This window comes from Emys orbicularis, chromosome 2 (genome assembly GCF_028017835.1).
Source record: "Emys orbicularis isolate rEmyOrb1 chromosome 2, rEmyOrb1.hap1, whole genome shotgun sequence".
Taxonomy (NCBI): domain Eukaryota; kingdom Metazoa; phylum Chordata; order Testudines; family Emydidae; genus Emys; species Emys orbicularis.
Genome location: NC_088684.1, coordinates 258772370 through 258785902, shown reverse-complemented (window position 1 = coordinate 258785902; position 13533 = coordinate 258772370). Strand labels below are relative to the sequence as shown.

Below are 13533 nucleotides of genomic sequence, written 5' to 3'. Positions count from 1 at the left end.
AGCCACCAAACAATGAAGGACCCTAAGTAAAACGTCATTATTTGGAAAAAGCCAAATAAAGGAGTATCGTGAACCATATTTTAAAAGTAGCCAGACATTGGCTCAGAGGGATTGCAGAGGAAAGGAGTTCCAGAGCAGGGGCTCTGCTTTGAGGAGGGTTTTGTTTTGCAGGTTTTTCTCCTCAGAACACTTGATTTCCTGGCTCTCTCTTGTTCCTTGGACACAGGTCTTTCTGCAATCTAGCACAGATGTCCTAAGATTTACAGAAAGGTAAGAGAGTCCAGTATGGCTGTCAGGTGGAATGCTACCAAAAAATGTTGGTATGTCATATGGTCCAGAGCATCTCAATTCAAGCATTGTTACAGTTTCCAAAGAAAGTCATGGAGGGCGCGATAAGGAAATGCACAACCCACGTCAAACTGAAATAAAAATGGGCACAGACAGCTTTATTTTGCATCTGCCTACTATTTATTTCTCTTTTTAGACAGGCATATTGTACATACTTTATTGTTCCCCCATGGTCTTAGCCAATCCATCTCACAAGTAAATGCTTCACTTGATCAGCATCTCTGCATGCTAAGCTCATCATTGTTTATCTAAGTAACAGATCCTTTTGTTTACATATTTAATGTTGTTAATTTGAAGCTGATACAAAAACATTCATAGTCATAGAATCTTATAAAGATGCAAGCCTGTAGCAAAATAAACAGCCTTTTTTATTTTACAAAACTTCAAACTGAAGGAATGAATGAGGGGAAACCATTTACATTTGACTTTCATCTATTCACATATTGTGAGAAAAATATTTTAATCCACACATGATTACAAGCTAAGATTATAATACTGAACTAATAAAGTGGGTAAAACAATTTGTGTAAAAATAAGATTATTGTAATCTATTTTGTATATCTAATATATTATATAATTATAAATTATACATATCAAAGTTATCTTGACTGAAATAACACTACAGTCTTTTAAATGTTGAACTCAAGTATAGTCTAAACAGCTGGATCTCTTGAGTGATATTTATAGGATACCTGCTTTGCTGAGACAATTCTCACTATTCAGCTGTCTTGACACTCTTTATGGGTTATGGCGATGCAAGACTCTAAAACCCAAAGATGCCTGAGTGTTAATTCACACTGCTATGTGTTTCATTTTAGTTTTCTTCAGTTGTCTATTTGCAATACTTGTTAGTTAGCCACACTGTATATGTTCAAAAGTCTCCTCCTGTGAAATTGTTCTAGGACATTTTCAAGATTATAAAAGGGATAATTGCCTCGGCTAGTAGGTATACATGCAGAGCTCAAAACAGTGTACTAGGAGAATGCAAATTTGCTTAAGATTTCATTCATTCCAATTACATCATTTTTTCTCAAAATCAGACATGCAATTCAGTTATTTTATCACACTAGATGACAGTGTGTTCATTTTGATCTTTCTTGTCCACAGAATCCTTTGTGTCACTCTCTCCGGTTACAGTATCTCTGTGTTCTAATAGCACATTATTGAAGCTGGCATCTGTTTGTAATTTATTTTGTCTTTTTTTCCTGAATAAGAAATAGGCAGTGAGTCCTGCTCCTACTAGAATAAGGACCAGAATAATTAGAATCCAAACTGTGCTGTGGGCAGGTGCTTCTGAAAATAAATGAAAAATAATTACTAGAGACACAATTGTTATGATAGATATTAGGCAGCAGACTAGAGAAAAAACATTGGCTTGAGTCTCTTCTCACTCACACTGATGTAAATCAGGAGTTAATTCCTTTTGAAGAACCCTCAACCATCCTATGACCCCTGTGCACTGTTCAGGCAGCAAAAAAAGACCAGAAAGCTAGCTCAGCCAGTCTACTGATGATTTCCCCAGCCTAGAATTTTCTCAGTCTAGCATACTGTCTCTAGGTCAATCCCCTCCCAGCCCTGAGCATGGAGAAAATGGCTGAGATAAAGAGGAAACAGTCAGGGTGCCAATGCACTTCAGCTATCCTGAGATGCCACAACAGCCTCATGGGGTCATAGGTAGCTCTAAGTCATGCTGGGGATGAACTTAAAGTCACCTTTCTTCCCCCACCTCCTTGACCCCACCTACAGTCCTATGTTGAGTGTAGCTCATAGAGTAGGGAGCATTTGGTCAAATCGCTGATTTACACCTGTGAGGCCTCCACATACGGGCATATTTGGGAGGGGAGAGGGCAGGCCGAGGGGCGGAGCACATGGAACTTTCCTTGATCCCCAGGCTGTGCCACAGTCCTTATAGGTGCCTGTAGCCTAAGGGTAATCTGGGGGTCATTTAGCCCCTGGCTGGCCCAGGATCAGGGGAGCGGAAAGGCAGTATTTTATGTTTGAATATATTGTCAGTTTTCAGATATATTTTTTGACTGTAAAGAAGTGACACCATGGAAAGGAGAATATGGAAAAAGAATAACCTTACCTCTCAACGTTATTCAAAACTCACCCCCACTTAAGGAGGGAGAGAGTCCTGCCCTTAGGCATGAACGAGATATATGGATATTTTAGGACACCGACATGCATTTTATAGTAATTATGTCAGAAAACACAATAAATAACAGTTATGAACTTATGTGGATTTATCTTTGAAGTTATTTGTGAGGAAAATAGTCCTACCTTTCTTAATTATTAGATTCTCACTTGGTTGAGCTTCAATCACTTGCAAAAACAAAAACAAATAACCCCACATTTAGTCAAAATCTGCAAACATCTGCATTTTACCCTTAAAATGATATATGCGGTAAAGCACACACTGTACAAACAATTACTGCTTTAGTGATACCGCTTTATTCATTTATTGTAGATGCATTTGCTAAATGAAACTAACAAAGATGAAAAATGTGATACCCACTTTAACTTGACATTCATTGTAGCAGAACCCAAACACTTCAGTGATAAAAATTTCTTACTGTACTTGCTTCTTGATTAATAATCAAATAACATCCAAATACAGTGAGACCCTGATTCATGAAGGTACTTAAGCATGTGAGTAGTCCCATTGACTTCAATGGCATTACTCACGTGCTCACAGTGAAACATGTGCCTAATGACCTAATGTGGCCTAATCTGAACACAGATATTTGCAGTTGTCATTCTGCCAAAAAGGTTGGTGAATTACTTAAAACATGTGATGCACCAGTCACGTTTTATAGCTCATTTAATGATAATCCACAAAGAATGGCCAAAAACAACGAGGAGTACTTGTGGCACCTAAGAGACTAACAAATTTATTTGGGCATAAGATGCATCTGATGAAGTGGGTTTTAGCCCACAAAAGCTTATGCCCAAATAAATCTGTTAGTCTCTAAGGTGCCACAAGGACTCCTCGTTGTTTTTGCTGATACAGACTAACATGGCTGCCACTCTGAAAGAATGGCCAGTCTCCCACCCCCACTGTTCTGACCACTTTCCCTGTTGTACCTCTCAGGCAGTGCAAAGATACTAGATCTGGCCACAGTTTCCTAGCGGAGAATTCTCCCTGTGGGAAGGCTCTGCTGATGCAAAGACTCCAGAGCTGGCTCCTATACCAACTGCCCACTCAGCCCTGGCATAGGTGGCTCCCTGATGGCCCCAAATCTCTTGCACTGAAGAGATCTCAGTACGGGAGAGAATCTGGCCTAACATGTTCAAATCATGAAAAAAATGCCCTAATTTTCTGTACTGTACACAGCCTATTCAAGACATAGTAGGTTTTAGTTTAACATGCTCCAGTATTTGCAGCTCATATATTTTGCATAAATTAATGGAGATATCCTCTCTCCTAGAACTGGAAGGGACCTTGAAAGGTCATCGAGTCCAGCCCCCTGCCTTCACTAGCAGGACCAAGTACTGATTTTTGCCCCAGATCCCCAAGTGGCCCCCTCAAGGATTGAACTCACAACCCTGGGTTTAGCAAGTCAATGCTCAAACCACTGAGCTATCCCTCCACCCATCTACAAGGTTCAGTTCTCAAACACTTGATTTGTACCAGCTCAGTTGTCTTATGCTATTTCTCTGTGCTGTACAATAAGTGTGATGTCTGCAAGGCTTTTAAAATTAATACCACTTACCAATACTTAAATGGCAACTGGATGATTATGAACTCAAGTGCAGATTTCAAATATGGGCAATGGGGTTTCACTGCTATTAAAAGGCAGACTGTATCTTTCAGACACAGTCCTGAGCAGGAGGCAATACAGACCTGCACATCTCCAACGGGAGCACCCCAAAATGTCATGCTGGAGGGAGGCATAGTGCCTTCCAGTGCATACAGGAGAATAGAGGGAATGTGCCTACTATACCACCATGTGACCACAGATATGCTCCCTTTCTGTCTCAGTTAGGGTGACCAGAAACCAAATGTAAAAAATCAGGACGGGGGTGGGGAGTAATAGGAGCCTATGTAAGAAAAAGACCCAAAAATCGGGACATCTGGTCACACTAGTCTCAGTTGTGGCTGGGCCCTGTTTTGGGGAACAAAAAGTTAGGAAGGCTCCTTGCACGTTCACCCCACATTGTGCTTCCACATAGGGGCTGGAGATAATCAGTCCCACAAGTACTAACCAGGTGTCAGCACTGACTTAGTACTTTCCAATATATTTGGCAACAAAACGTAAGCCTTTATTGGTCTATAATGCTATGAACTCATGATCTAAGGCCAGGTCTACACCCAGCCGCTAGTTCGGCGGCTGGGAATTGAAGTTCTGGGTTCGATTTATCGCGTCTGGTCTGGACGCGATAAATCGATCCCGGAAGCGCTCGCCGTCGACTGCGGTACTCCAGCTCGGCGAGAGGAGTACCGCGGAGTCGACGGGGAGCCTGCCTGCCGCGTGTGGACCGCGTCTGAACCGCGGTAAGTTCGAACTAAGGTATGTCGACTTCAGCTACGTTATTCACGTAGCTGAAGTTGCGTACCTTAGTTCGAATTTGGGGGGTAGTGTAGACCAGGCCTAAGATATAGGAGAATTGTCTCAAATCAGGCACTCACTCATCTGGAAGGCCCTAATGCTACCGCTTGCATGAAAAGCTGATGTCTGGGGCAATTACACCCACTTAGGAGAAGAGACTAATAATAGGTGAACCTCACAAAATGTAGAACTTATACCAATCTGTGTAGGTTGCAAAATTGGACAGGAAATCAAGCTTTTGTATCATATTTCTAGTACTTGCTGTTTGAGTTGAGTCAGAAATACCACAAGAGTAGCATAGCTCATGATATTTTGATATATCTGCTTCCTGACAAAGGCAGATGGTGCACAGAAATAAGATAAATGCTAACCAAAACATTTTTTTTCTAGCTTTTAAAAGATTTCTATTTGAGTTCTGGATGAATATCCAGTTTAGTGATTGCTTAACCGGAATTGGCCTTCCTCCCCACCACTGGAACACAGTACACCATGTATCTTCACATGGCAAGAGGAAGAAAAGAAAATCACTTAAATGCAATTCTTGTTCTCCAAAGGCAAAAAAAAAAAAATAATAATTAAAGGAGGTTGGAAAAGGAAAGAAAAAAATGCAGAAATGTTTAAAGAATTTTCAAATTCAGTAACATCCTGAGTTATTATTTGAACATTCTTTGGTCTGTGCTCCCAGAGTGCAACTATGTGGGAAAGTCTGAAACTGTATGAAGTACATCATGGAGGGTACCCAAATCTTGATATTACTTATGTGCCTATGCAGTAGTCACTGATACTAGGTAATAAATAAGATATCGGAACATCTACAGCAGTAGGTGGAAGGAAAGCCTGGAAGGAAAGCCAGTGAAGTTACATGCAGTTAGTTTTGGGTAAGCCATATGAGGCACACATTAAATTTGCACAAGAATTGGGGAGGGATACTCAACTGGCCCATTAAACTTTGTAAAACTTAGAATATTTTTTTAAAATCTCATATACATTTTGTTACTTGCTCTTTCTTAAGTTTTGCTTTCCCCTCCCATTTACCACCTCAGCATGTTAGAGCAAATTGTACCCTTGCATTCTAAGTATGGACAGTCACAGAACATGAGCTGAGGTTTTTGATATTTGAATGTGAAATGCAGAAAAACTGGCTCTAGATTATATTTACACATGATATTTGTGAGTAGGGCCTTTAATCTGTGGTATTTACCTTATGTGAATGTTCAGACATTTTTGGCTTTATGTTGTAATCACAAACAGCAAAGGAGAAATGTGGACACACTGTACTTCACACAGCACAAACAGTATGTATTTTGTAGTATATGTACTGTGGCATTACTACTAAAATAAAACCATCAACATCAAATCATAGGATTTAACATATCACTTACTCTTTGGTTTCTTACAAATGGACCCCTTTTGGGAAGAGCAGGGAATGGTATTCCAGTACCCAGACGATGCAGACATTTCCACACAGTACTCAAACTGGTTACTTGAAGGCTGTCCTTTATTCCAGTTGACAAAATCTACTGCAGTTTTGTCTAGCCATAACCACAACCCTAATGACAAAATGCATTAAAAGGGTAGAGATAACTCACTATAGACAATCTTGGTTAATATGTGTCAGTCTGAATTTATATTTAATTTTCTTAGTTTCTAAAAGGAAAATTAAAAAAACATCTTCGTGGTGCTTATTTCATGACATGCAAATAGATTTTTACTTCCCTTTATTCTTTTCCAAAGGAAATACTGCCTTTATCTTTGCAAATTATGATTCTTAGATATGGAGAATTACATTTTCCTAGTTTTCCATTATATATGCCCATATTTCTCAGGTATATGGGACAAAAGTTTCAAACTTGGGGATTAGGCACCTAAATCCACAAAGTCAGGCAACTTTTATTTAAGTACCTAAAGTCATATGTCGGTAACTCCCACTGAAAAGAAAGCTGATTTTGCTGAAGTGCTTAAATATAGACACTTACATACTTCACTTTGGGTACCCTGGTTTGAAAATTTTCATCATAGTTTCTCAAAGATCTTAAAGATATTGGAAGTATTTGGGGGGAGGGGAGAGAAAACCTTCTGATTACATTAGACTCAGGCTAATTTTGCTCCTTTCCATTCCAACGTTCTCTTTCTTTGTTCTCCAAAAATCCTGTTTTCCTGGTAACCGTAAATCTAATTCTTTCCTTATAGCTTATGACCAGTACTGATTAACTAGTCAGCAGCTGCGGAAAGAAGACATCCTCTAGCCAGGTTCACATTGTTTTCTGAACTTAGGCACAGGTCAGGACAGCAAGAAAAAAGAGTCTATGGGACCAAATTTGGCCCTGGCTCTGCTCCTTGCACACGAGTCAAGTGAGGTGTAAAGGAGCTACAAGAGGATGGGGAGAATTTCCCTGGCACAGGAGCAGTGTAGGGCGATGCAAGATGTGATATGCTGCCCCCTTGCAGGCCAGCAGTAGGGGCCATGGTGGAGGTAGTGATGGGAGAATAAGGAGATATTCAAAGGGATGGGAGATGGCATGCCACAGCACTTGGTGCTATGTGAATTCTGGACTGCAGTACAGTCCATAGGCATCTGCGAGAGACCTCTATGGACAGCTCTCATTTTGGCCCCCATAACAGCCAAGAATATGGGCAGTGCAAAGGCACCTTTGTCCCCTCTTCCCATGAACTGCACCTACTGTGTTGTGCATCTCAGGAGGTGTATGAGAATCTATCCTGTTACGCTGTTCAGACACTTATTACAAAACGTAGCTAATAAGCATAAGGCCATTGAATTCCTTAGGTCTCCATGCAGGCATAAGGGTCCACCCATTTTGATCTTATTACATGCTTGGGCCCTAAAACTGAAACCAAACTGAAGAGTCAGAAATCTCTCTTTTACAATATTTCACAGGACATACTTTTGCTAGATGAAACCAACACCTCCAAGTAAGATTTTCAGATTAAGTTACCATAGGTCTAATTTGTTTTTTGTAACTGCTTAGTAATCTTTCCAGATGAATTTCTATTTTCTATTCATTACAGCCTAAGTTATGACATATTTTAATCAGCTTTCAGTCTATTGAATACAGAATATGTATGATTAAATATCAAAACTAAAATAATTACCATCAACGTTTCTATATATTCCTGTCCAAAACCCACTTGTCTCTCCTTTATGTGGCTCTATAATGTCTGTTAGAAATTTGGATTCAGCTAAATCTTCTATTGAAACCAAAGTTGCACCTGCAAAACATTAGGAAACATATAAGTTGTATCCTGCCATAGAAACCAGTCTCAGGTTATGGCTTTTGATACAGTACAAGGTTCTGTAATACATAAATGCCCCTGCAGTAAATAGGGTGTACGCGGGTGTATAAATAAAGAATACAGAGGGTGGTAAGGATGTAGGGGAGGGCACAGTCTGGATCCTAAGTGATGTAATCGAAAATAAAGACATGGATTTCACTGCAAACATAATTTGAAAACTTTAGGTTACATCACACAGAGTATTATTTTGAGGCTATTGGGGAAGCATATTTTTATAGACAATATATACCGATGGTTGTCATTCTTGTTTGGCAAGTGAGCCAAAATAGTGTCATGGAACCAGAGGTGAAAGTAAGCTGGTCTGGTCCGGTATGGCATACCGGCAAGAGCCAGTACGCCGTGCCGGACCAGACAGGCTTCCCCAGGCTGGTGATTTAAAGGGCCCGGGGCTCCCCGCAGCAGCCAGAGCCCCAGGCCCTTTAACTCGCTGCCTGAGCCCAGCTGCCAGAGCCCTGGGGTAGTGGTGGCAGGGCTCCAGCGGTGATTTAAAGGGCCCGGGGCTCCCCGCAGCAGCCGGAGCCCCGGGCCCTTTACAGCGCCGCCGGAGCCCTGCCGCAGCTACCCTGGGGCTCCGGCAGAGGGGCTCAGGCAGCGCTTTAAAGGGCCAGGGGCTCCGCTGCGGTAGCGGTGGCCGGAGCCCCGGGCCCTTTAAATCGCCCTTGAGCCCCAGGGCTCCCAGCTGCCTCTGCAGCTGGTAGCTCCGGGTGTGATTTAAAGGCCCCGGGGCTCCCAGCCGCAGCCCTGGGGCCTTTAAAACTTGATTTAAAGGGCCTGGGTATTTAAAGGCCCAGCCTCTTCCAGTTGAGGCCACGCCTTTTCCAGTTGAGGCCACACCCCCTGCAGCAAATGGTTATGGGATTTGGTTTGTGGGGAATTTTGTGGGCTAGAGATCCAAAAGTGTTGGGGTGAAGAGGGCCTTGATGGGGGTTAGGAATGAAGGGGCTCATTCCCCCAGGCTGGGGTAACTTCTCCCTCCTTACCCTAGTCTGTGCAGCATGCAGCTCTGGATGTTGGGAAGCTCAGCAGATGGTCCCACCACCCCTTGAAGCATCACTTTCCCTTTCCCTACCCTGGAATGGAGTGGTGTGGAGGTTGAGGAGCTGCTCTTGGATTGGTTGGCAGGTGAGAGATGAAGGAGCATGGCACAGGCAACAGCATTAGGAAGAAGAAAGGAGAGAGCTGCTTCTTCCTTCCCCTCCCTAGATTACTGGTGGGTCCTACTGATGAGGGATTTTGCAGCTTTCAGGCAATGGGTGCAACCCACTTTTGGACCATGCCCCACCTGTTGATAGATACTATGATATAACCACAGTTTGGGAATTTTTGTGTGTGTGCTCCTGTTTCTAAATTTATAAGGACACTCTGAAATGGTTTCGGACAAAAATTGAGGTTTTCAATTTATGATTAAAGAACATAAAAACATAAGAATGGCCATACTGGGTCAGACCAAAGGTCCATCCACTCCAGTATCCTGTCTACCAACAGTGGTCAATGCCAGGTGTCCCAGAGGGAGTGAACCTAACAGGTAATGATCAAGTGATCTCTCTCCTGCTATCCATCACCACCCTCTGACAAACAGAGGTTAGGGTCACCATTCCTTACCCATCCTGGCTAATAGCCATTAATGGACTTAACCTCCATGAATTTATCTAATTCTCTTTTAAACCCTGTTACCCTGTTATGGTCCTAGTCTTCACAACCTCCTCAGGCAAGGAGTTCCACAGGTTGACTGTGCGCTTTGTGTTTTAAACCTGCTGCCCATTAATTTCATTTGGTGGCCCCTAGTTCTTATATTATGGGAACAAGTAAATAACTTTTCCTTATTCACTTTCTCCACACCATTCATGATTTTATATATCTCTATCATATCCCCCCTTGGTCTCCTCTTTTCCAAGATGAAAAGTCCTAGCCTCTTTAATCTCTCCTCATATGGGACCGGTTCCAACCCCCTAATCATTTTAGTTGCCCTTCTCTGAACCTTTTCTAATGCCAGTATATCTTTTTTGAGATGAGGAGACCACATCTGTACGCAGTATTTAAGATGTGGGCATACCAAGGATTTATATAAGGGCAATAAGATATTCTCCGTCTTATTCTCTATCCCTTTTTTAATGATTCCTAACATCCTGTTTGCTTTTTTTGACTGCCGCTGCACATTGCGTGGACGTCTTCAAAGAACTATCCATGATGACTCCAAGATCGCTTTCCTGATTAGCTGTAGCTAAATTAGCCCCCATCATATTGTATGTATAGTTGGGGTTATTTTTTCCAATGTGCATTACTTTACATTTATCCACATTAAATTTCATTTGCCATTTTATTGCCCAATCACTTCGTTTTGTGAGATCTTTTTGAAGTTCTTCACAGTCTGCTTTGGTCTTAAATATCTTTAGCAGTTTAATATTGTCTGCAAACTTTGCCACCTCACTGTTTACCCCTTTCTCCAGATTATCTATAAATAAGTTGAATAGGATTGGTCCTAGGCCTGACCCTTGGGGAACACCACTAGTTTCCCCTGTCCATTCTGAAAATTTACCATTTATTCCTACCCTTTGTTCCCTGTCTTTTAACCAGTTCTCAATCCATGAAAGGATCTTCCCTTTTATCCCATGACAACTTAATTTACGTAAGAGCCTTTGGTGAGGGACCTTGTCAAAGGCTTTCTGGAAAACTAAGTACACTATGTCCACTGGATCCCCCTTGTCCACATGTTTGTTGACCCCTTCAAAGAACTCTAATAGATTAGTAAGACATAATTTACCTTTACAGAAATCATGTTGACTTTTGCCCAACAATTTATGTTCTTCTATGTGACCGACAATTTTATTCTTTACTATTGTTTCAACTAATTTGCCCGGTACTGACGTTAGACTTACCAGTCTGTAATTGCCGGGATCACCTCTAGAGCCCTTTTTAAATATTGGCGTTACATTAGCTATCTTCCAGTCATTGGGTACAGAAGCTGATTTAAAGGACAGGTTACAAACCATAGTTAATAGTTCCGCAATTTCACATTTGAGTTCTTTCAGAACTCTTGGATGAATGCCATCTGGTCCCGGTGACTTGTTGCTGTTAAGTTTATCAATTAATTCCAAAACTTCCTCCAGTGACACTTCAATCTGTGACAATTCCTCAGATTTGTCACCTACAAAGGACGGCTCAGGGTTGGGAATCTTCCTAACATCCTCAGCAATGAAGACTGAGGCAAAGAATTCATTTAGTTTCTCCGCAATGACTTTATTGTCTTTAAGTGCTCCTTTTGTATCTCGATCATCCAGGGGTCCCACTGGTTGTTTAGCAGGCTTCCTGCTTCTGATGTACACCTCTACCCCGATATAACGCTGTCCTCGGGAGCCAATAAATCTTACCGTGTTATAGGTGAAACCGCATTATATTGAACTTGCTTTGATCTGCCGGAGTGCGCAGCCCCCCCCCCCCGCGGAGCGCTGCTTTACCGCATTATATCCAAATATCGGGTCGCATTATATCGGGGTAGAGGTGTATTTTAAAACATGTTGTTATTACTTTTTGAGTTTTTGGCTAGCTGTTCTTCAAACTCCTTTCTGGCTTTTCTTATTAAATTTTTACACTTAATTTGGCAGTGTTTATGCTCCTTTCTATTTACCTCACTAAGATTTGACTTCCATGTTTTAAAAGATGCCTTTTTATCTCTCACTGCTTCTTTTACATGGTTGTTAAGCCCCGGTGGCTCTTTTTTAGTTCTTTTACTATGTTTTTTAATTTGGGGTATACATTTAAGTTGGGCCTCTATTATGGTGTCTTTGAAAAGTGTCCATGCAGCTTGCAGGGATTTCACTCTAGTCACTGTACCTTTTAATTTCTGTTTAACTAACCTCCTCATTTTTGCATAGTTCCCCTTTCTGAAATTAAATGCCACAGTGTTGGGCTGTTGAGATGTTCTTCCCACCACAGGAATGTTAAATGTTATTATATTATGGTCACTATTTCCAAGCAGTCCTGTTATAGTTAGCTCTATGATTTTAAAATAAAATAATGAAATGTGATGATAGAAACTCAAACCTAAGAGCATTGTAGCAGTACACACATGCATTAGAACCAAAGAGCAGAGATGACTATAAATAACAAGGGAAACTGATCAGCTTAGTTTCATTGTCCAAGGTGAGTGAAATGCAAAAAGCAAGCAAACAGCAATAATGGTGGAAAGTAAATTAAATGTTAAAATTCTTTGTTTTAACGCGCAAAGGTTTTACCATATTAGTAATACAATTAAGGATTTTTAAATGTGAATTTTATGTGAACACTAAAGTCTGACCTTTTAATAAAAGAGAACACTCACCTAATCGAGTGCATTCAGTAGAGGTTTCAGCCCAGCTGGTACTATGGGCATTAAAGAAGTAGCAATGGCCACGAAAAGGAATCCAAGATAAGGGGTTTCTTGATTTAGGACATTTTCCAGGGAGTTGTGGAGGATCAGTAGGAGCTATAACTGTTAAGAAACAGGTTTCAGAGTAGCAGCCGTGTTAGTCTGTATCCGCAAAAATAACAGGAGTACTTGTGGCACCTTAGAGACTAACAAATTTATTAGAGCATAAGCTTTCGTGGGCTACAACCCACTTCTTCGGATGCATATAGAGTGAACCATATATTGAGGAGATATATATACACACACATACAGCATGCTCTCTGTATGTGTGTGTATATATATCTCCTCAATATATGGTTCACTCTATATGCATCCGAAGAAGTGGGTTGTAGCCCACGAAAGCTTATGCTCTAATAAATTTGTTAGTCTCTAAGGTGCCACAAGTACTCCTGTTATTGTTAAGAAACAGTTAAGAAACTGAAGTCAGTGGGAATTTTGCTATTGACTTCAATGACTTCAAAAAATAGGGTTCTTAAAAGTTAATTAAAAAGCTGCTAAGCATGTTTTAGTAAGTAGATACTACAAGCTCAAAAAAGATACCAAGTAGCAGAAGCTCCCAATCGCAGCTCATCAGCACAATCTAATCTATATAAATCAGAATCTTCATTATTACTAGAGCTGAGCAAAACTCAGAATTTCAATGCCGTGGGGAATTTAGAGTTTTTGACATTTTGTTTTCTTCTGTTTTTTTAAAATAAATAATAATATAATATAAACAAATTCATAAGAAAAAAGCCAAAACACAAAACTTTGATAAGGTTGAAATAAAACAGTTAATCTTATTGAAACAAATATTCTTTGATTTTTTTTAAAAACAAAATTTTGGCAAAATTGACACATTTCTGTTGGAGCTCTAGATTTCGTTGAATCAGCTTTCCTAACAGGAAAACTGCCAGCAGAAAATTTTCAACCAGTTCC

General features: G+C 40.7%; 1 protein-coding gene across 1 annotated transcript in view; it reads right to left on the bottom strand.

Annotated features, from left to right (window-relative positions):
• Positions 1 to 1414: 1414 nt before the first annotated feature.
• LOC135873635 (macrophage mannose receptor 1-like) overlaps positions 1415 to 13533 on the bottom strand; it is a 53155-nt gene continuing 41036 nt past the window's right edge. The window contains exons 24-28 of the mRNA XM_065398277.1: positions 12529 to 12678; positions 8010 to 8126; positions 6281 to 6448; positions 2629 to 2670; positions 1415 to 1641 (exon numbers count right to left, since the gene is read on the bottom strand). Of these exons, the coding sequence (XP_065254349.1) occupies positions 1415 to 1641; positions 2629 to 2670; positions 6281 to 6448; positions 8010 to 8126; positions 12529 to 12678 (704 nt within the window). The remainder of the gene's footprint in view (positions 1642 to 2628; positions 2671 to 6280; positions 6449 to 8009; positions 8127 to 12528; positions 12679 to 13533) is intronic.